The sequence below is a fragment of the Eutrigla gurnardus genome, assembly GCF_963514095.1.
Source record: "Eutrigla gurnardus genome assembly, chromosome: 6".
Classification (NCBI taxonomy): Eukaryota; Metazoa; Chordata; class Actinopteri; order Perciformes; family Triglidae; genus Eutrigla; species Eutrigla gurnardus.
Window position 1 is genome coordinate 27,876,501 of NC_139920.1, and position 20,804 is coordinate 27,897,304.

Sequence of the window (20,804 nt, forward strand, 5' to 3'; positions counted from 1 at the left end):
GGTCTTTGAGCATGAAGCCATAACTGGCCGCCCAAAATATTGTGCAGTTTGCTGCAGGATGCAAGATTAGCTGTGGAAAGACACACACACACACACACACACACACACACACTCAAGTTCTGCATGATTATACTGCACTTATATAAAATATAATGCATATAAAGCATATGTCCTAGTGTTTGTTATATTATTATATTAATCAGCAGGAAGTGTGTAGTTTATTTTGACAACATTAATAAAGTATCTACCTACTTTATTATAAAGTGTCAAAGAAAAATACTGGTCTTCAGTTTTGTTAATGCATATTTTATGGTTAATTGTCTGCAGTGATGTTGACTGAAGGTAGATGGGGCTTCAGGAATAACAAGGCACCCTACAGACAAAGCTGTGAGGCTGAGGCAGAATTACTGCCATGGCCCCTGTCTAGGAGGTGCACACACACACACACACACACACACACACACACACACACACACACACACACACACACACACACACACACACACACAAGAATGTTCAGTCATCTGGATGAGACTGACAGTCTCCAGGGCCACAGAATCACACTCTCACACTCCTGTGGTGTGATGCTCTGACAGCCACTACAAGCCCCAGTGTGTGTGTGTGTGTGTGTCTGTGTGTGTGTGTGTGTGTGTCTGTGTGTGTGTGTGTGTGTGTTACATAGAAATTTCAAAGGGGAATGGTTCTCTCTGTCTGTCTCTATAATACTGTAAACATTTGTCATGCAACATGTACTTCTGTTGTCCGTGGATTCCCGCCGACGAGGAAACTGTGACTGAATTTAATTTGTGATTTGTTCAACGCTAATGAAGAACTACTTTGCCTCTGCCGGCAGGACGGAAGAATAAGACAGCTTAACTATCACCCGACCGGGAAACAACCCTCAATTGTCAGAATCTAAACATGGTGAATGTTTTCTCCTTAATGGCTGTGACACCTGCGTACGGCATGAAAGGCAAAAACACCCGTGTGTCAATCCTATGCAAATCTGCAGTGTTTTTGTTTGTGAGTCACGGTGTGCGTCTGATGGGAGACCATATTAGTCTCGCTGACAGAGAAAACACATCACACAGACAGACGAGGAGGCTCTCTCTGTCCATATCTGCCCGGGAAGACAAACAAAAGAAAGCAGACGGGTGTGTGTCTGTGTGTGTGTTTGAAAGTTTGTTTTTAATATTAACTAGAAAACACCCCTCCCACTTCCTCCACCTGAGTCTACAGAAAACAATTCGCTGTCACCCCGTGAGAGGAGGTCTCCCAATGCAAAAGTAGTTCACTAGACAATCACAGTTTGTGCTGTTGGTAAACAGTGTTAAAACAAATACAGCAGTTTAATTCAACTAAATAGTAAGTAACCATCAGTAAATGTACAGTAAAACTGTGATCGAGACGCTTAATGTACAATTAAGAAAAGAACAGCCGGAAACAATTAGCAGACACTTTGTGAGCTAATGTGAGCCTCCCATCAAGGTCAGTTATTTTAATGAATTTCAATGTAATTTTCCACTCAACACTCAGTGATGCACACAGGACGGGGGGGGGGGGGGGGGGGGCTCTAATCCATAGTATAACATTCCCCTCTCCACACACTGATATAAATAGAGTTCAAACAGCCACCTCATATTAATATTCTTCACCCTTTACCCAGCAGATCGCCTGCTGGATCCCTTTTCTTTTCTTTTCACCATCGTTGGTGTGAACTCACTGTGTGAATTGAGCTGTTTTCTTAAAAGGGGTCTCTGTTCCTTCCCTCGTGACCTTTTTAAACCTTGTCAGCCTCCCGCTGTGATTCGTGCTCAAATCCATGGTTTCGATTTAAATGTAGTGTATTACTTGAATTGAGCGGTGGAGTGTCTGCTGTTAGCTCGCTGTATGGAAAACGAAAAGTACAACACAGGCACATTTCAGAGGCTATGACCATTTCTGTTACCGAAAAATATACATTAAGCACTTAAAGCAGCAGAAAACAAGCTGAAGACACAACACGCATACCTTTTAAAATGGAAATTGCCAACTTGTTAGCAAACAGATGATCCGGAGAAACATTAATTTCGTTGCCATTCTGGTGACGTGTTGAATGGAAGTCCAACATTCACTTTCCTTTTAGCTCTGATTTTGTTCAACACCAACTCCTGGGGGAAATATCTGGCTCTTTAGCTGCTAAATGTTTTTTTTGTGTTCACCAGCCAGTCGCTCACTGTTTTTTGCTCAAACCAGCTGCCTGTTGTGCCTGGAAAGCGAGTGCGGTGACAGTAAACAGAGACACAACTTAAGCTAACGCTTCATTGAGCTAACAGTCATACAAGTAGTCATGTGATCCACTGTTAATCATATTGCTTTCACCCACTTTAAAGTACAAAAACAATGGGAATCTCCTTCTTCGTGGGCTTATATTTTCCCCTCGCTGCCAGTCTGAGATAACTGTAATCAATAGGGATTTTGGCTCTCCGTCAGGAGCGCAGTGTATTGAAGAAAATCCCCTGATTCAGGATGTCTGATAATAAGGCACAGCGGATTGTATCTTGCGTATTGGCATTTATGTTACACAACGGTTTGTGTTTTACAGTTTGTAACCTCAATATACCCGGTGGACTCAAATGAAGCGTCTAAAATGTGAGTAACACGGTGGTGTACCCGTGCATGGCCCCATCCCCACTCGAAAAAGTCATTACTCCGTTAATGGCACCGCGGCACTTCATGGCATCTCTGCTCCTCCTTCAGTTATGGTTCAATTCAGTCACTGCGTGACCCAAACACTCAAAGGAGATCTCCCGATCTCCCTAAACGTCCGCGCGTTTTCTACTTGTGAGGGAGTGGAGGAGGGAGTGAGGTGGTAAAGGGGAGAGAGGAGTACGAACTTGTCCCTTTTTGTTCTGCACTTCTTCTTCATTAAGGCCTGACGAGGAGGAGGAGGAGGAGGAGGAGGGGTGGACAGAAGCACGGAGGATGGACAATGGTGTCATTGTCACTTATAGAAAAAAAAAACGGAAAAAGAAGTGATATTTTTGCCTTCATCAGAGGAAGTAAATAGTGCAGACAGAGTCGAGCTCCCTCCTGTTTTTCACCGCCGTGTAAATGTTCAGATGACTCCGTAGTCCCTGAGGGACTTGAGCAGCACCGTGTCCTTCACGTCGCTGAAGACCCTGCGGATGTTGTTCGTGTCCGTGGCGCAGGTGAAGTGCGGGTAGAGGGTCTTAAACTCGTCCCGGTGGTCGCGGTTGCTGGCCCGCTGCTCGTACAACTTGCGGATGTAGGTTTTGGCGTCCTCTGCGTCACGCCTCCTACCTGTTGACCGAGGAGAGGGATGGAAGTTGGGAGTCAGTTGCCTGGAAATTAATTATTAACCATCGATTCATTCTTTTTAATTCATTTTTCTGTACTAATACCATTATTTTCTTTGTCTTGTGATAGTAAATCAATAATACTGCTGAGTCATAACAAGCTATTTTGAAGACAATTGTCTAATTTCTGATGAATCAATGTGAAAATAATCATTACATCAATTAATCGGATTAAAACCATGCATATTTAAATAAAATAAACAGAAAATATGAGTATTTTACTAAGCACATGAACTAGATTGGATTATTGTCCGAATAATAAAAGCACAATCAGAGTAAATTCCAGTCAACATTCAGGATATTTGTGCATCTCATTCATAATCCTGCATAATTATCACACAAAAACATTTTGTTGTACTGCATTGCAACAGTATTACAGTAGTAAAAGTACAAGTGAGGCTGTAAACACAGTCCCTCTTCACGCTATAAAGTATTTCAAATCTAGTAAACCAAAAAAAAGTTAATCAGAAAGTTCTCATTTATACTTTCCCAGCTGGTGTAATTTTCTTGGATAAACAGCAGTTACAGCTCACAAGTGCAAATTGAATAAAAGAAGATTACAGGCAGCCGCCACATGAATGGAGTTCGATTGTCGGCGCTGGCGGTCATTTCAGTGCCTTTTCTTGTTTATTATGCCAGTAAATAGTTATTACTTCATAACTGCCTCCGTCATGTCATCAGCATCTTGAGATGTCATAAAAGCAAAGAAGCACTGAAAAATATAGTGCATGATAAAAACTGGAGCATCCAGAATATGCCAGAATATGGGGTCATTCTTTTATTTTTTATTTTCATTCTTTTAATGATTTATTGAATGTCTTCAAACTGGCTGACTTGTTTGACAACTGCTGATTCCAACTTGTCAGATTTCAACATTTTATGCTTTTCTTTGTCAAATTTGATAGTATCCTGGACATTTTACAACAATCTATCAAAAAAGATTGCCTTGTGCTGTGGGAAATGCAAACGACCATTTTTCACTTTTTTCTGACATTTGATATAGAAAATGATTTGATAAATCCAGGACGGGTATATTAATGTCATTTAAATAATCGTTGGTTTGGGCCCTAATGCGACGTCTATATCACCAGACTAATCATTAAATTGACTAATGATTTCAGTCCAGTTCACAGAGTATCTCGCTGTTTTAGGGCTAATTAACAACTGTAGCCTTAACGTGTAGGTACAGCGGCTGGAAGAAGGGAACACACAGAAACAGGGCAGCATTCGCAGCCAGAGGTAGGAACTGTTCCGAGTTGCCGTTAAGGTTAAATCGACATCAAGTAGCTTGACCTTGTATGAGTCATTATTTTTACGCTGGCTGTAATATACAATGGGCGTACTGTAGACACACACAGACACACATAAACAGTTGAAGTCACTCATTCCCCACCTTGCGCACACACACACACACACACACACACCTCGCACAAATGTATGCCTAGAGGGTTTAAGGGGGGTGAAGGCTTGCAGGGAAACACAGTATCTGTCTGTGGTTGCCATGGGTTACAGAGGGAGAGAGGATGGGGGGGGATCACGGGGAGGTGGGCACTGTTAGGGCAACGCTTTACAGCCAGCAGAGCTACAGGCTGCAGCCACATCATTAAGCACACCAAGTACCTGGAAGTGACTCATTTGCGTGTGTGTGTGTGTGTGTGTGTGTGCGTGTGTGTGTGTGTGTGTGTGTGTGAACAGAATGAAAGAAAGAAATAACGCTCGCCAAAATAGATATAATGGTAGCTGGCTTTGCTGACACCATGACAGCGATGGAGGGTTCAGAGTCTAGGATGCACTGTGATCTAAATCACTCTGCAAATTATTATTTTTTTTTACATTTTTTTTGTTTTAAATTGTACGTTATTTCCAGCGGGTGCGGCAGGATGTGATGAGCTGCATGCCCAAAGCAAATTGGTCAGAGGAGGAAAACAACATGGCAACCCTCTTTGGTCCCGGGCATTATTCTGTGCACACTGTGATGAGATTACACACCTGCAAGCTCGCTGCAAATTGTGGTGGTTGATGATGATGGTGAAGTCTTCTGGGGACTAGGCTCCGCCTCCCCAGGCTTTCCCTTGAATACTGCTTTTTTGAAGCTTCACCAAAAGCTTTTGGATATTGTTTAGAAATGTCAGACCTGGTTTATTGTGTCAGTTTTACCACCGGTATTATTTAAGGTCAAAATCCACACTCTAAAATTCAGCTGTCTGGAATTTAGGGCTAAAAAGGTATAAAATTGTCTCATATACTCTTAGGTCTTACAATTAATGCTCTACTGTTGTGTTGACTGCAAATAATCGAGAGGGTTGTACGAGATTATTCATTTTTTGCTTGGCCGGAGAACAGAACCGGAATCGAAAAAATAAGACATTTTCCACCCCGGTCATAATTTATTCAAGCACATCCATGAAGTGCCCATCTCCATGGCAACTATTATGCTACCCTACCCGACTTCTTCATGATTTAGATTTTAGATTAGATTAAATTCTGCGTCACTTGGCTGCGACGGGGAAGTGTCAATCCAACCATACTTGGATGGGAAATACCGATGCCGTTGGATGTAAAAATGAGTGACATTAGGAATCAAAGCGTAACAATCGCACATGAATGAAATCAGACATCGGCCATCTCTCAATACTGCTCTGCAGCGGGACCACATTGCCAGCCATTAGTTAGTTCATGTGATTCTGGGACTTATGTTCATTCTCAGTAATTGCGTTGTTATGACAGCAAAACACAAATGGGTAATGCATTTCCCTCTATGTGGTCTTATAATGATTAAATTTAACTTTTGAACCCCTGCTAAACACTGTCACAGGTGCACACAAACTTGTTTGAGCTGTTTTACTACAAGTTTGTGTTAAAAAAGTACGGACACTATAATTACTATCATTATAAACTTGTTTTTTCTCATTGATTATTCCGACCGATCATTTTGCGAGAGGCTCTGTGAGATTATATTTACCATTTTTACCATCCTAGGCCCTCATCAGACAGAAAAAGCTGTTTTTTGTTGATTGATCAGACAGTTTAACACAAACTATGAACTGTATGTTACCTAATAATATTTAATATGAATAAAAACAACTTATCCAAAAAGTACTGCCCTTATTTCTTCCAAGCCTGCTCTTTGTTCAGATCATAACTATGGTTGATGAAGTCATATAGCTCTGGGTATCCAGCAAAAGTCACCACAGTGAGGAAAAAAAAGAAGCAAAAGAGTGGAAAAGCGTAAGACACTGAAACACAAAAGCAGTGCGAAAACGCTTTACTTTCGTTTAAAACAGTTTTTAAAAAAAGCCTCCCCAGGCTGCTTAAATGTGTTCTGTGTGATCGGAGCCCCGGTGTCCACCAAAGCCTATTTTCCCAGCTGGGAGCGCTTTAGGGTGCAGGGCTTTTTTCAGATGAGACACTCTGGTTGTGTCTCTGCTATGCTGTCGGCACAGCTTACTTTCTCTGGCCCTCGCACTGCATGAAGCATGCAGGGAAAGACCTGCTGGGCTTTGTGGCTAATGAGATTTTGTGGGCAAGGAAACTTCTCAACTTTATAATCCCACAAGAGGACTTTAGTTTGGTCCGGTTCTCCAGACACGAGGTCACCACAAAGACCCCGGTAAAAACAACAGCAGAGCTTACACAATGAGACCAAAACATTCTCCTGATAAAACGTTTGCTCCCGTCTTCGTGGTGGGCTATTTGTCCCGTCCCCCCTCCTTTGTGTTCGGATGGCTGGGTAAAAAAAGCTCAACCAGAAAAATTCCAAATGTCAAAATGAGGCGCCTGTATTTTTAGCAAAATGTAAATACACAGCGCTTTCTTTTGCAAAGCCTCAGAAAAAAGTAACTTTTCCTAATTAGAACTGAACACTGCTGATAGCTGAGGCCGAGGGGAATAATTTGTTTCACAGGTATTTGGTCATAAACCAAGTATTGGGACCGTGAAGGTCTGTACTAAATGTCACACCTACTGTTATATTTCAGTCTGGAAAGTAAATATAATAATAAGAAAACAAGCACACATGCATCCACAGCTTACCTGTGAAGCTGGGGAAGTATTTCTGTAGGTCAGAGGTCTGGACTTTGTCGGCCAGGATGTCAGTCTTGTTGAGGAAGAGGATGATGGAGGTGTTTGAGAACCAAGGAGAGTGGATGGTGGTGTAGAACAGAGCCAGACTCTCATGCATACGGTTCTGAAGACAGAGACAGAGTCTATTAGAGATATTATACTGGAGGCTGCAGCTGCATCTGTCCTTCAGCTCTGTATATCTTTAATGGGAGGGGGGGTTTACGGGAGGTCTGGAGCACACAGGCCACTGTGGAGGTTAATGAATGTGTTGGCAGCCTAAAAAGTGGCTGGGAGAGATAAACGGCTTAGCGACAGGATGGGAGGGAGGGACCGAGGGCTGGAGAGGACGGAGACGGGGGAGGATAACTTGTGCAAGAGTGAAACCTGCTGGTGGACCGATGAAATTAAGTTTTACTTTTTATTCCACTGTATTTATCAAACAGTTACTAGTTATTTTTTTAATAATGCAATTCTGCATAATTTTAAATGAAACTCTTAGTGTTTTCTGGTATAAATCATTTACTTCAGTAAAAGATCATAGTTTTGATAGATGAAAAGCTTCATGAGGTTGTCTCCATTATTTTTAGAGTTGTTCCGATTCTGATACCAGTATCGGAATTGCCTCCGATACTGCCGAAAATGCTGGCATCGGTATCGGCGAGTACTGGAGTCCAGGCACCGATCTGATACCACGTAATTTATTAGAAATAGGAATTTATTTACTGGTTAGCTCCGATAGCTTTGACCCAGTTCTTCTTCGCTGCTCTTAAAACAGTTGCGCTGTGCTGTTCTTATTCCTATGTTTATTTAGTTAAGTTGCTGTTGCACTACTGTTTTATACTGTTCTATTTCAAAATAAATGGCTTCTATTTGCTGTGGTCATTCATGTTTTACAAAGGGTTTAACCTGAGCCACGCCTTTCTTTTTCTTTTTTTTTAAACACACTGATATCGGTATTGGTACTCGGTATCGGCCGATACCCACAGCACGAGTATCGGTATCGGGAGGGAAAAATGGTATCGGAGCATCTGTAATTATTTTGTCCACGTCCAGCTTCGGTAGGCCGATTGAGGGACACGGACACATTTCTCAGTGCTCTTACAATGGTCTCTCTCTCCTCCAGGACCTGGTCGTACTCGCTGAGGGAGGCCAGGAAGATCAGGGAGGTGACGTTTTCAAAACAGTGAATCCACTTCCGACGCTCCGACTTCTGACCGCCCACGTCCACAATCCTGTCCGGGACCAGAGTGGAGGGAGGAAGGAAGAGTTAAAAAGGTGAAGAAGAGAGTAATGCAGCGACGACATATTTTTGTAGGCCAACAACACTATTGCAGAAAATAACAATCTAACAAAAAACCTATTAAAATAAAACCGACTGACATGGAGATGTATGTATTTGATCAATAGTGTCTGTACTAGATTCTGGCCACCTTAGTGTGATGGTCTTGATGGTGAAGGAGTAGTCGTGGATGCCCGTGGTGGGGAATCGAACCCGCAGCACATCCTGCTCTGTGGGGATGTAGTCCCGGGAGGTGATGCGGTCCAGGTCATTCATGTAGCTGGAGGCGAGAAGAAGAAAAATAAAGTTTTACAGGCGTCTGTTTGAGACCTCCAGTACAACATATTGTCTGTGTTTACATCCAGCCTCGGCCGTGTAAAACAAACTGAATTTTGTCACAAGATATACAATGCTGGAATAAAAACAGTGATTAAAATGTACAAGAAGGGAGTGGAGTGAGTCCATATCACCCTGTGTACAGACGAAGGCTTTATGGCTCGTGTTGATACAACCTGTCATTAGCTACTGCCTGTCTCTTATCACGCAGCACACGGCGATGATTGAGCTGCTGGGTAAACACGGAGCAGCACAGCAATAGAAAAGAGAAAACAGAGGCAGACTGAGCCTTTGTTCTGTGACACATGAGATACTTAGAGCGCGAGGCTCATATCTGCTGTATGTTGAATCTTTTCATGTGGCTTACAAAGACGCAGTCCACAGTAGCTCTGCACTCCGGACTGTTTCAGGTTTTCACTTATCACTGATGATTCACGTAGCCAGGTGGCGCTGGCTTGTGCTTCTCGAAATGCTTTTTGATCAAGTGGCCGTTTCTACGTGGCTGAGAAACGGCTGGAAGCAATGCAGTCTGGGAAAGAACTAGCCCCCTCCAGTGGTCTCAGTACAAAGTGTTGATCCGTGTGCTAAAATCACAAACACATGGATGTGGGCCTGACAATGATAATGATAATGCCATAAATAGATCATTGTCTGGAATGGAAGCATGAGCTTAAAACAACAGTTCTGGTACAAAGGTCAGATGTGGCGTAAACAAACAATACAACATGTCGCCACACGTCCTATTAGCTGGCACCACAACTGTCACATTGTCGCTACAGTTGTGTCCTCACTACAGATGTGTCCTCACTACAGTTCTGTCCTCACTACAGTTGTTCTAACTGCAGATGTAATCTTTAACTTCAGTTCATCCCTTACCATATATTTCTATTATCTGATTTGTGTCTGTTTGAGCTTAGAATGATGGCACATATACACGTTGCTGTTTGTGTTCACATTGCTAGCACTATCTGGCCACCCAGATAGTTTTATTCAATTGACAAATAAACAATTGTCGAAGCAATTACAGTAGTTTGAAGCCAAACTAGCGAATATTTACTGGTTTTGAATAGTGAGAATGTTCTGCCTTGCGTCGTCGTAACTCAGATATCTGTGTTTTGAACTCTTTGGTCAAATAATAATTAATTTTAGCTGCATACCAATATACTAACTTACCCTTTGAAACCACTAAAAGTCTTTGCATTTACAAATTGTGGAGTTACAGCCGTCTCGAAAGTTGTGATATTGCGTAACGCTGTCTATCAGAGATTCCTGTATTTGTGGTTTCATCTTTGGCAACCTGCTGTCGGTGTCTGATTGTGTGATTATACCCTGTGATTGCCCGACCTCGGACTCGGGATGTGGTACAGTGGTACGGGCTTTCACGCCACACGGCTACTCACTACTCTGTGGAGTCCAGGAGCTGGTACTCGCAACGGCGGCTGTAGCAGACCCGGATGCCTGAATCTGCCCAGAGGCGACGGATCGCGTCAACGTATCCCCGTTCCAGCTGGCTGATCTGCACCGTGTTTATGTCCTGCAGCCACTTGGCGTAGATCTGGAAGACAGCGAGAGAATCGGCATGTTAGGTTTTGTGCTGTGTCATGTTTGTGCTTTTTTTACAGAAGTCTGGCAGACTGATATTTATGATGATCCTGCCAGCTTCTATTTATAGACTACGACATGCTGAGTGTGTGTATTTCTGTGTTGCTGCATGCGATGCCCCTTATTGTGGGCACAATCTCACGACTCTGGTGAGTGAACTTGCCTTGATGCCCGCACACTTGTGTTGTGTGTGGTGATATACCCGATACCTTGAAGGTATCAACCCAAAATAACCCAGTACCGACTCAGTAGTTTCAAACGATAGTCACCACAAGCGTTCTTCAGATAAATGCAACATGGGATTTGCCCACAACCACAGCAGCTGCAACCCCTACAGCTCTGAACACAGAGACGTGGGAGCCAGCGGCTAGCAGCTAACAGCGCAAACTTCCATTCACATGATGGGTATTGAAGTCGTAGTAGTTGGTGCTCGTTTTTTAAACAATAAACAGCCGTAGTTTAGGTCTCTGCAGTATGTGTGAGTCTACCTCGTTCTCGGGGTTGAAGTAGGGAATTTTCAGAGTGGTCATGGCTCCTATCATGGCCTTCATGGCGGTGAGGATGTTCTGGTAGATACATTTGGCAAAGGTCCTCCTCTCCTCCTCTGAGAAGCCTCGTCCGTGGATGATCCTCATCTGTCGGATGAAGGTGGTTTTTCCGCTCTCCCCAGTACCTGAGGAAATAGTAATGACCAAAAAATTATTATTGCGATCCGTCAACGGGGCAGCACCGTCGCCTCAACGTGTCTTTATGGAAATGAATCTGATTAGAACCTTTTAAAAAACATAATCCAGGTATTCATGTGAATATGGACACGTTGGGAATGCTTTAAAGGGATAGTGCAACATTTTGGCAGATGCATTTAAGAGTAATATAAGAAGATTGATAGAAAAAAGTAGTGCTATTGTTCTCATCTCAACTCTAGGCACAAAAATAAATAATTTCAAACACTCCAAACTCATGTTTTCTCTCTTATTCCCACAGTCCAAAGACATGCATGAAAATGCTCACTGTAATTCTCATGGTGATGAACCCACACATAATTATGCCCTCAGCTTACAGAGGGTTATTTTTTATTATCTTTGAGTTACTTATTTAATGTGTTGGTTCACAAGGTGACGGCTGAGCCGGCGGCTTGCAGCTAACGATGCTAAGGGTGCTAATAGTGCAAATGAAGGCAAAAGTGCTAGCAGAGTTAACACCGTTTAACTAAAGGTCATACAGGTGGATGGATGCTTTGTTTCCATGACAACGCCATAGCTTGATGCAGTTGAGTTTTTTCACAATATTAAAAGATGTCATAACAGGAAAAGCATAGTTAATTAATTTGCTGCTACGACGAGTCGAAATGAGCGCTTAAAAAATAGGGGCTTTGTCAAATTTAAGTGAATATCTGTGCGGCTTTAGGAAAGAACAGTAGCAGCAAATTCCAGATCGTCAGAGGCTGAATTTCAACAAGACAATACTGTGAGTCACTGAGGCGTCGTTTCTCAGCCTCTTGAGCAGTTGAGGGATGAAAAGATAACAGCCCTCAAAGGAGAAAAACGAGTAAACCACAAGAGAAGAACTACGTGACTAACTAACGCTGTTGAACCGGACGTTTCTCTAATAAATGCAACCAGCCTCAGAGATTTTCAGCCTCATAAAGGCAACAGTGCCTTATTGTTTAATGTATTTTCTTTGATAGCCTCATTTGAATGATTATTGTATTTTACAGCTTCCTTTATTTCATCCATATTTCTGATTCTGACCAGTAAATTAGCCATCTGCTTCCCCTTTCACAACACTTTCCTGTACTTTCACAACACTGCTCCCAACCAGACAGTTTAGAGAGAAAACAGTGTTCCTGTCAGTCCTTGTTCCTCTACTCAAAAAATGTTTGTTCACTCTTTTACGCAGCCATGTAGGAAACAACACCGGGCAATCATTCAATGTTATTGTTTACTGTCTCTCCGTATCACTACAGGGTTTCCCCCAGGGAATGTACCGGAGGTGATAAACCCCATGAAGATGTAGTTCGTTTGCTAAACACACACACTAACACACTAAACCATAGACAATAACCGGCACAATAAAACAGAACAGTGCAGGAAACCACCTGTACACTTGTTGTGGTTCACAGTACATTAGTCATTTGGTTTATGTTTTATTTCAATGTAAATTAAGTAATATTCATATTGACTTTTGGCTGAACAAAACCAATGAAAAATCAATAATATACGTTAATAAGCGGCCCTACCTCACTGCTCTTGTGTCCGATTTTAGTGCATTATAACACTATTTTCATTCTTTTTAGCATGATTTTGAATACTTTTGTTCCAGATCAATGTGGAGAAACTGCACTTTCTTTAGATTTTGTCTATGTTGCCCCAAAATAAGACCACATGGAATTATGTATTTTACAATATGAGCCAACATGTGATACCTGGGCTTTTGGTATCGGCCGATACAGGTTTAATTAATGAGCGCTATGCCTCACTGTTTGGAAGTGATGTTGACCTGTCACACCCAGCTGTCTCTCTCTCTCTCTGTCTCTCTACCTCTACCCCACTGTCCTCCATCAGAAAGCCACCCGACCAGCTGTAGAGCAGGCCTCTGGGTTTCTGTGGTTTCAGGTACAACCGATCCCAATCTGGACCATACTTTACATACTCGCACTGCCTCACATAGTTCTCTCACATGGCCGCGGGCCGCCAAACAGGCCAAGCAGTTTTTAATTTGCATGGCGTGTCAGTTATGAAGTGGATTGTATTTGCTTAGTAAATATGTTTGCCATCTTAATCCTTTTGTTTTGTTTTGCCCTGCTCTCATGGATTCATGGTTAATCTAAAAAGAAAAACAAAGGTGCTCTCTGTGTGCCGTCACTCACCCAGCAGCAGGATTTTAATTTCCCTTCTCTCCTTCTTCTTCTGCTGCTTGAGGATCCTCTTGATCTCTTTGTCCACGGCGATGTTCGCCTTCTCCTCCTCGGACAGGCAGCACATGCAGCTGCGGCGGCACCAGTGCCAGCAGCCCGCCATGGCCACCAGAACCGCTGAAATGACACTGTTAATGAATAATCAGCTGCGTGTAATGACACGATAAGGACGAGGCAATAAACTCGCTGAAAGTGATTACTTTCTAGGTAAGTCGTTAGACCTGTGAGGACTTATTCCAACACACACACACACACACACACACACACACACAAACACCCTCCGGAAATCTTTCTCTCACACTGTAGCTGAAAATAATTAGTGCCCATTAAAAACAAAGCAGGTGTTAACTTTAAAGTGTTGTTGTTTTGATTAATCAGCTGTGAAGCTACAAACAATACAATAAAAGCTCCTCACCTCCAAACCAGTACCGTCACACTCGCTGAAATCGAGCAGCTTCACGCGCTGATTGCGTCTCGCGGTCCATTTCCCAGCGTGTCTCCCCCCCCCCCTTTTCGGTCCACTTCCACCTGCGGCTAACAGCTACTGTCGCCGCCGCGTCGTTAGCCCGGCGATACGGAGTTAACCTACTTTTTGTTTTCTCCCCACCCCACCCCACCCCACCAACTCTACTCCAGTCCACACGACGCAGCCTGCCGCTCGGGAAAGTCCACCGCGCCTACAGAGGAATGTGCAGTCTCCGTGGTCCGCGAGAGACACTGTAAAAGGAATGCGCTGTGGGCGACGGCGCGGCAAGAGCGGTAAACAACCGCAGGCGCGTCGGAAGTTCGGCGAGTGAGCCTACAAAATAAGAGCGCGTTGTATCGACATTGTGCATAGACGAGCATTAACGTAATAATACGATTATTATAAAACGGGGTAAATTGCTGTGTTTTGCTGAATGCAAAAAATACTTGAAAGCTCCCCATAAAAATATTGTTCTAATTTAACCTAAGTATTAATTTACTAGTGGAGCATTTTATGGTACTTTATAACTTTAAAAAAAAACTTTAATGATATAAAATAAATAATTACCCTTTTACTCCAGTACAACAGGTACGGCTAATACTTTTGTAAATTTGTAAAATATAATATAAAATATTTTATAATATAAAATATAATATGATGCAGTGTTACCTTTCACACTACCCAATATAAATACTAAGCCCCTGCAGGCTACAAACTCAAAATATTGCTGACATGAATGCATTCCTAAGAATAATACATAATAAATCCCTCACATGAGACACATAATGCACAATGAGTAGACTCTTTTTAACACTTAAAGTACAATTAGTGTCAAATGCTTCAATACTTCTTTACACAAGTGTCATTTTGAATGTTTGACACTTTTAACAACAGCTGCGATGACATCACTGACCAAATGTGCAGCATGCTTCAGAAGTTGAGTCCATACAGGCATCAGTATATTTCTGCACAGCATGTGATTCATTGTTGATACTGACCACTCCTCTCTTCCAAAGTAAATACCTGTAAACCGCTCACGAGTCTCGCATGACGTCTGCTTATGACGTGAACGGATATGGAAGAATACACAAGGCTGTTAGGACAGGTATGCCACTACATGTGTTGACAGCAAATTTGATATAAATTTGATATAAGAGCCCTATACGTCCCGGTTCATGCAGTCTTTAATTTCTGACACTGACATGAAAACAGTAAAGTAAAGAACTTTATAGATAGATATATATTTGTTTAAATAGAGATAACATCTGTGGAACAGTCGGACTTTGGTGTTTTATTCTGAACTTAGAATTTTCGTATGAGGCTCCACCAGAATGGTGTGCCTGATCAGACGGCGGCATTACTTTGAAAAGCGTTCACCGGAAGTTGATATTGTTTGATTGCGTCTAGCTTGACGTCAATATGAGAGCGCACTGAGCTGTGGATAAAGTTTCGGCTGCTCGTTTCGGCTCCCGCAGCGGTCTTCATGTTTCAACCGAGGGGGGTCAAGGGAAAAATCACAGACACGCATACATATATATATATATATATATATATATATATATATATATATATATATATATATATATATATATATATATATATATATTTGAAACAAGTAATGGTTGTAACTTGAAAGAATCAAGGTCTACATACATATAAAACTAAATAAGTGACACTTTGCGTGTGAATAATAAGTTATACAAGATGACACCCACAGTACAAACAGGGCAGAAGTCTCTATAAACTCATTAGTACAACAAACAACCACTGCTTGCAGGAGTGTCAGAGTGATATAAGTGCAGCAGGTTATGAATCACCCTGCAAGTGTTTCTCGGAGCAGAGGTGAAGTGTACAGCAGGTATTTTTTTTTTTGTCCACTCCTCCTCGGCTGCTATTTGGGTGTCAATCTTTTGTCTCGGCCAGTAGAACCGGTTTGGCCAGGCTTTCATGGTCTCACATATTGAGATCACCTGAGCTCTCCGTTGCCGTGGTAACAAAGTGAGGGGAAAACCTAGAGAGGCACGAGGGGACCGGAGGGGTCTTGCTCGTGTTATAGTGTGTAAAGCATGATGAACGTTGATGTTTTTTACAGAGTTAGTAGTAATTTATTTCAGTAACATCTGGTCAACTCTCCCTCTACATGCGCTGGCATCAAAGTAAAATTAATTTATGTCAAGTTGAAATTGATACGACGGTTTTTCTCAAGTGTTTACACACTAACAGTGTCACCTGAGAGACACGATGTTTCCTTCTATCCAACAAGTTTCCTTCTATCTGCTCCACATCTTTGATGAGATCGGGTTCACTTTGGTTGACTGTGGTCTCATGATGAAGGACGCTGGATAGAGAGTAGTATCAGACTTATATTTCATGCCTGTACATGCACAGTATTTATAGTATTGGCCAGACAACACTGACTGAGATGTACACAAGGTGCTGTGTCTTTCTACAGTACATTTTTCTGTATATGAAACACTTCACACATCCAATTCTCTATTTGTTTTATCACAGTGACTTTGTGTTTCCATATTTGGGTATAAAAACATTCTAATCCCCGTACAAATGTAACACTGAACATGCTAAAGGAAATGCCTGTTCATGTCATTCGAACACAAAATAGCATTTTGAGAAAACAAGTTTAATTTTATAGATTTGTGAAGTTTCGGGGGGTTGTGTATAAAAAAAAAACCCCCGAGAGGATGGGAGACAGAAAGTAAGGCAGAAGTGGGCGTGGACTACCGGCAACAACAAAGCACCTGCCTCATACTTCCAGTCACAGGAAGTCAGGTTCCTATCGTGTTCCCGTGGCGGCAGAGGTGAACCTGAACCTCCAAAGAGTGACGCGGCGCTTTGTGTAGTTAGTTTCGCCTCTCTCTGTAGGCGTCCCGTCATCTCCTGGAAGTGGATCCCCGCAGGCAGCCAGAAGAGCGTGAGGAGGAAGAGACTTTGTCCTCTTGTCTCCTGTGGGAAACAGACGATGGTCAATTATTAATCTGACACTGTGACTTACTGGAGATGAAGGAGCACCGCCGCCCGCTTCCTTTTAATGTTCACTTCCTGCATGTTGCTCAGCAAAAAGTCATCTTTTAAACATGAGATTTTAAAGCTTCGTCATTCAGGGGGGAACGCACCAATAACAGATCTTCCTTACGTACTCTGATTCAACTAAAGTACACTCTTTTGTTCCACCAAGAGCTAATGCTTTAATTTATACCGAATTGTATATTGGGGCTTGTGGTGTCTTTAGATACTTCAGCGCTTTGCATCGCGTTTAGCATCTACAAATGAATTATGAGCTGTTACACCAAAGAGTGAGTCTGGTCAATCATCAGCATTTTTTTAAATTTAATTTAAAGGTGCTATTCACAACATCCAGCCACTAGATGTCACACTCTCAGTCCCCCCTTCCATTGCATCCACATCACAACACAGCTGTTGCTCCAAGCGCATGCGCCCTCAATGGGTTGCCAGTTCGTTGCACAACCTGCGTTTTCATGGTCGAGTGGAGTGACACTCAGACAGACTCAGTCATGTCAAGTGATGAATCTTTAGTGGTATGAATTCATTTTTGCAGCATGTAGCTAAAGACTCTTGACCGCTGACTACGCAGAGATACCACCTGATACCAACGTCGTTTTTCTATTGGCTCACAAGCCTTGCTAGAAGCTGCCACACGTCCCACATCTACACAGAGTAAATAACATTAATTTTGGACCCGTCAAAATGTTTTAAAATGATTAATTCACAATCAAAAATTCTGCACCTTTCTAAAAGCTCTGTGAATGTATTATTTTTGTTTTAATTATTGGTTTAAATAAAAATGTTATCCATATGACCTTTGACATTACATTTCAAAGACTGGAATAATGTTCACTGTGTATGAAATATATAAAAAGTAAGTGTTTGTTGGTTGAAAATGAATGAATGAAGTCATTTATGTGGGCTTGTGGCAGCAGGTCAGGCTGTAATCTCATGAGTCATGACTATGGGACGTTTACATGACGAGTCTTTGACATTTGAGATTTGAAATATTAAACCAAGTTTTGCAAGAAAAGAAACGTTATTTTCTGAATTAATTATTGAAAAGTTTATGGGTATTTGATTTGATTGCTTTATCATCTGTACTCCACGCATTTCAATAAATATCTGTGCATTTATTCTCCAAAAGTACGACTCCAGATGTTTAGGTTCAACATTTCCTGCTTAGAAAACAAAATGAATGGATGAGGCTTTGATACAGGTCAAACATGGACAGTTGTTACTTTTATTGTAGATTATTATGCGTTATTGAAACTCACTCTTGTGACTACATCACATGTCCACAAGATGTCGCTTCAACTGTATCGTCTGCCGGCTCATTCACACTGAGAGATTCAGATACAAGTGGGAGGAAGTATTTTAACCTTGTGTCAAAATCACAATTAGAGGAGAAATATTGATTTGGTGAATAATAAGTCATTCACTGATGTAGAAGAGGAACTTGTCCTTGAGTTTGGGTGAATTTATCAATGGAAGTACAATTTCTCAACATCTGCATTCACTTTTTAAAAACAACTTTCTACTGCAGTGATAAAGAAATAATGACATTTTCTCAAGTACTGTACTTAAGTATATTTTTGAGGTACTCTGTTTTACTTAATAATTTCCATTTTCTGCTACTTTATACGTTTCTTCACTACATTTGAAATGTACTTTCACCGTCTTTATTTAACATTTAAGCAGCATTGCCAACTTAACTCCTCAACATATTATAGTGTAGAATGAAATATAAATATTGATATTAAAAAAGGCTCCATTAAAACACAGACGGGACACACTGAAATGCATTCGCATAAAAACAGATTACACAACAGAAGCTCCATTCAAAGGAGTGGGACTGAATCAAGGTTAAGCAAACGGATGTAAAATGCTGCGGCTGAGATAGCAGGCTGACCTCAAAACGTACCTGTCCTCGTAATCAAGACATTTCTACGGCAACGGTGACAAGCGATTGTTCACGGGGGTTTTCTCCTCGCACAGGGGGCTCGTACCTTACCCTCAAGTCGAAATTATCTCCACTTTCACCAGTTTTAACATGAAAAACGCTTCTTTTGTGTCAATGCATTCATGAAGGTAATCTTATTGTCAGTGGTGGAGCTGCATGGAGCCTCCCGACAAGGTCACGGTGGGAAGCTTGTTTGCTTTACCTCGCAATAAAATATGCATTCCCCAAGTTATGGTGAGGAATGAGGGGAATGCAAAAGTATTTTAGAAATAAAAATTCCCACTCTGACCCTTCGGGGGCCCGACGGGGTGGATTGTTGTTTGAGGCTGGAAACCCATTTGGGTTTGCGTGTACAAGGCACACAGGTTTTTTTTGTGTTTTTTGTGTTATTCTGTATCTTGTTGTGATATATCCATTCAAACGTAACACTTAAAAACGACTTAAGTGTTTTACTTTTTAGCCTTAATTCTTTGCTTCTTTTACTTTTACTGGTAATGTTACAATGAAGCATCTTTTAGCATTTTTAAGGAAGTAAAAGGTCGGAACTTTCACTACTCACTAAATCTGAACAACCAACAGTATATAACAAGTAATTATACCGATGGACTTCAGTATTGCCATTCTACTGTATTGTACTTCTACTCTATTACATTTGGAGGGAAATAATGTACTTTTTACTCCATTTTTGGCCGTTTTTTTTGTTTCCAAGTATTAGATACTTGAAAAAAATTCATAATGTTGAATGGTATTTCCACTTTTACAGAAGGGCCAGAACATTTCTTCCACCTCTGTAATTGATAAGATAGATCGATAGATAGATTAATACTTTATTGATCCAGAGGGAAATTTCAACACGAGGTTTAAGGTTTAAAACGTATTGTATAATTATTTCAAGTCAATATAAACATACAATCAAAACCAGGAAAAAATATACATCAACGTTCAGCTGATTATAGTTGCAGGTACACAAAACCTGGGTTTGTGTTAAATGACTGACGATCTGGAAGAAAACAATGGTGAAATGAATTGGAATCGGTGTTATTGTATGTCCCATCACAGAGTAAATATGGGACTTTCTGCTTTGTACTGGGTTTGCTGGAAACTTATCCTATCAGGAAAAGGCACTTCAAATATTGACAGTGTCTATGATACTACCTGTTTTGTTTGTTGACGTGTGCTTCTTGGGAGAAAGCCAGAGTTGATGTTGATGTAGAAGTAAACGGCTTTTGAATTTGAATTCATGCATCAAGCTCTGTGTTTGCAGACAGGAGTGAAAAAAAAATGCTCCGAACTAAAAGCGTTGCTACAACAATGTCAAATTGTCCTCACTTTACTTAAGTAAAAGTAATGGTGACAGTATGACACATTTTGGACAAACACTTTAAATATCATGGAAGGTTCCTTCTACAGCTTTATCCTTCACTTTAAAGTGTCAAAAATGAATCATTCCACCTGGCTGAGTGACATTTAATACATATACAACATGTGTAAGTAGTATTTCATTGTTGTAGCTGCTTGAAGAGGCTGGTTTTAAGTATTGTATATAGAGTTAGGTAGTTGAGTCCAGAGGGGTTGGGTCCCCTTCGATGCACATCTTAGGGGAGGGGTACAGTACAAATGTTTATTAAGGATTTTTCCATAAGATTTGTTTTTTTTTTGGTGTATAATTTGATCTCTTTGGGCTTCAAAACAGTTATTTAAATAAACTGACAACTCATAACCCTCTGAAACATGACCAAGCACCCTGAAGCTTCACTGCTTTTTCAAAAGAGGTCACATGCCCCCAAAAAAAAACACCA

General features: G+C 41.4%; 1 protein-coding gene across 3 annotated transcripts; it reads right to left on the minus strand.

The window, feature by feature from the left end:
• Positions 1-1,330: 1,330 nt before the first annotated feature.
• On the minus strand, positions 1,331-14,123 carry LOC311014373 (guanine nucleotide-binding protein subunit alpha-14-like). 3 transcript variants are annotated; one of them, XR_014597258.1, is made up of 9 exons: positions 13,971-14,123; positions 13,508-13,672; positions 11,127-11,311; positions 10,437-10,591; positions 8,852-8,980; positions 8,524-8,653; positions 7,392-7,545; positions 2,011-3,303; positions 1,331-1,886 (listed from the first exon to the last, which is right to left on the minus strand). XR_014597258.1 is itself a non-coding variant. In XM_084010952.1 (8 exons), exons 2-8 carry the CDS (start codon positions 13,656-13,658, stop codon positions 3,098-3,100), a joined length of 1,110 nt encoding a protein of 369 aa, XP_083867078.1. In that variant the 5' UTR covers positions 13,659-13,672; positions 13,971-14,123; the 3' UTR covers positions 1,331-3,097. The 3 variants fall into 3 exon arrangements, 2 of the variants coding, with proteins under 2 accessions (XP_083867078.1, XP_083867079.1); XM_084010952.1 differs by having other exon boundaries at positions 1,331-3,303; XM_084010953.1 differs by having other exon boundaries at positions 1,331-3,303; positions 13,508-13,683; positions 13,971-14,119.
• Positions 14,124-20,804: the final 6,681 nt, after the last annotated feature.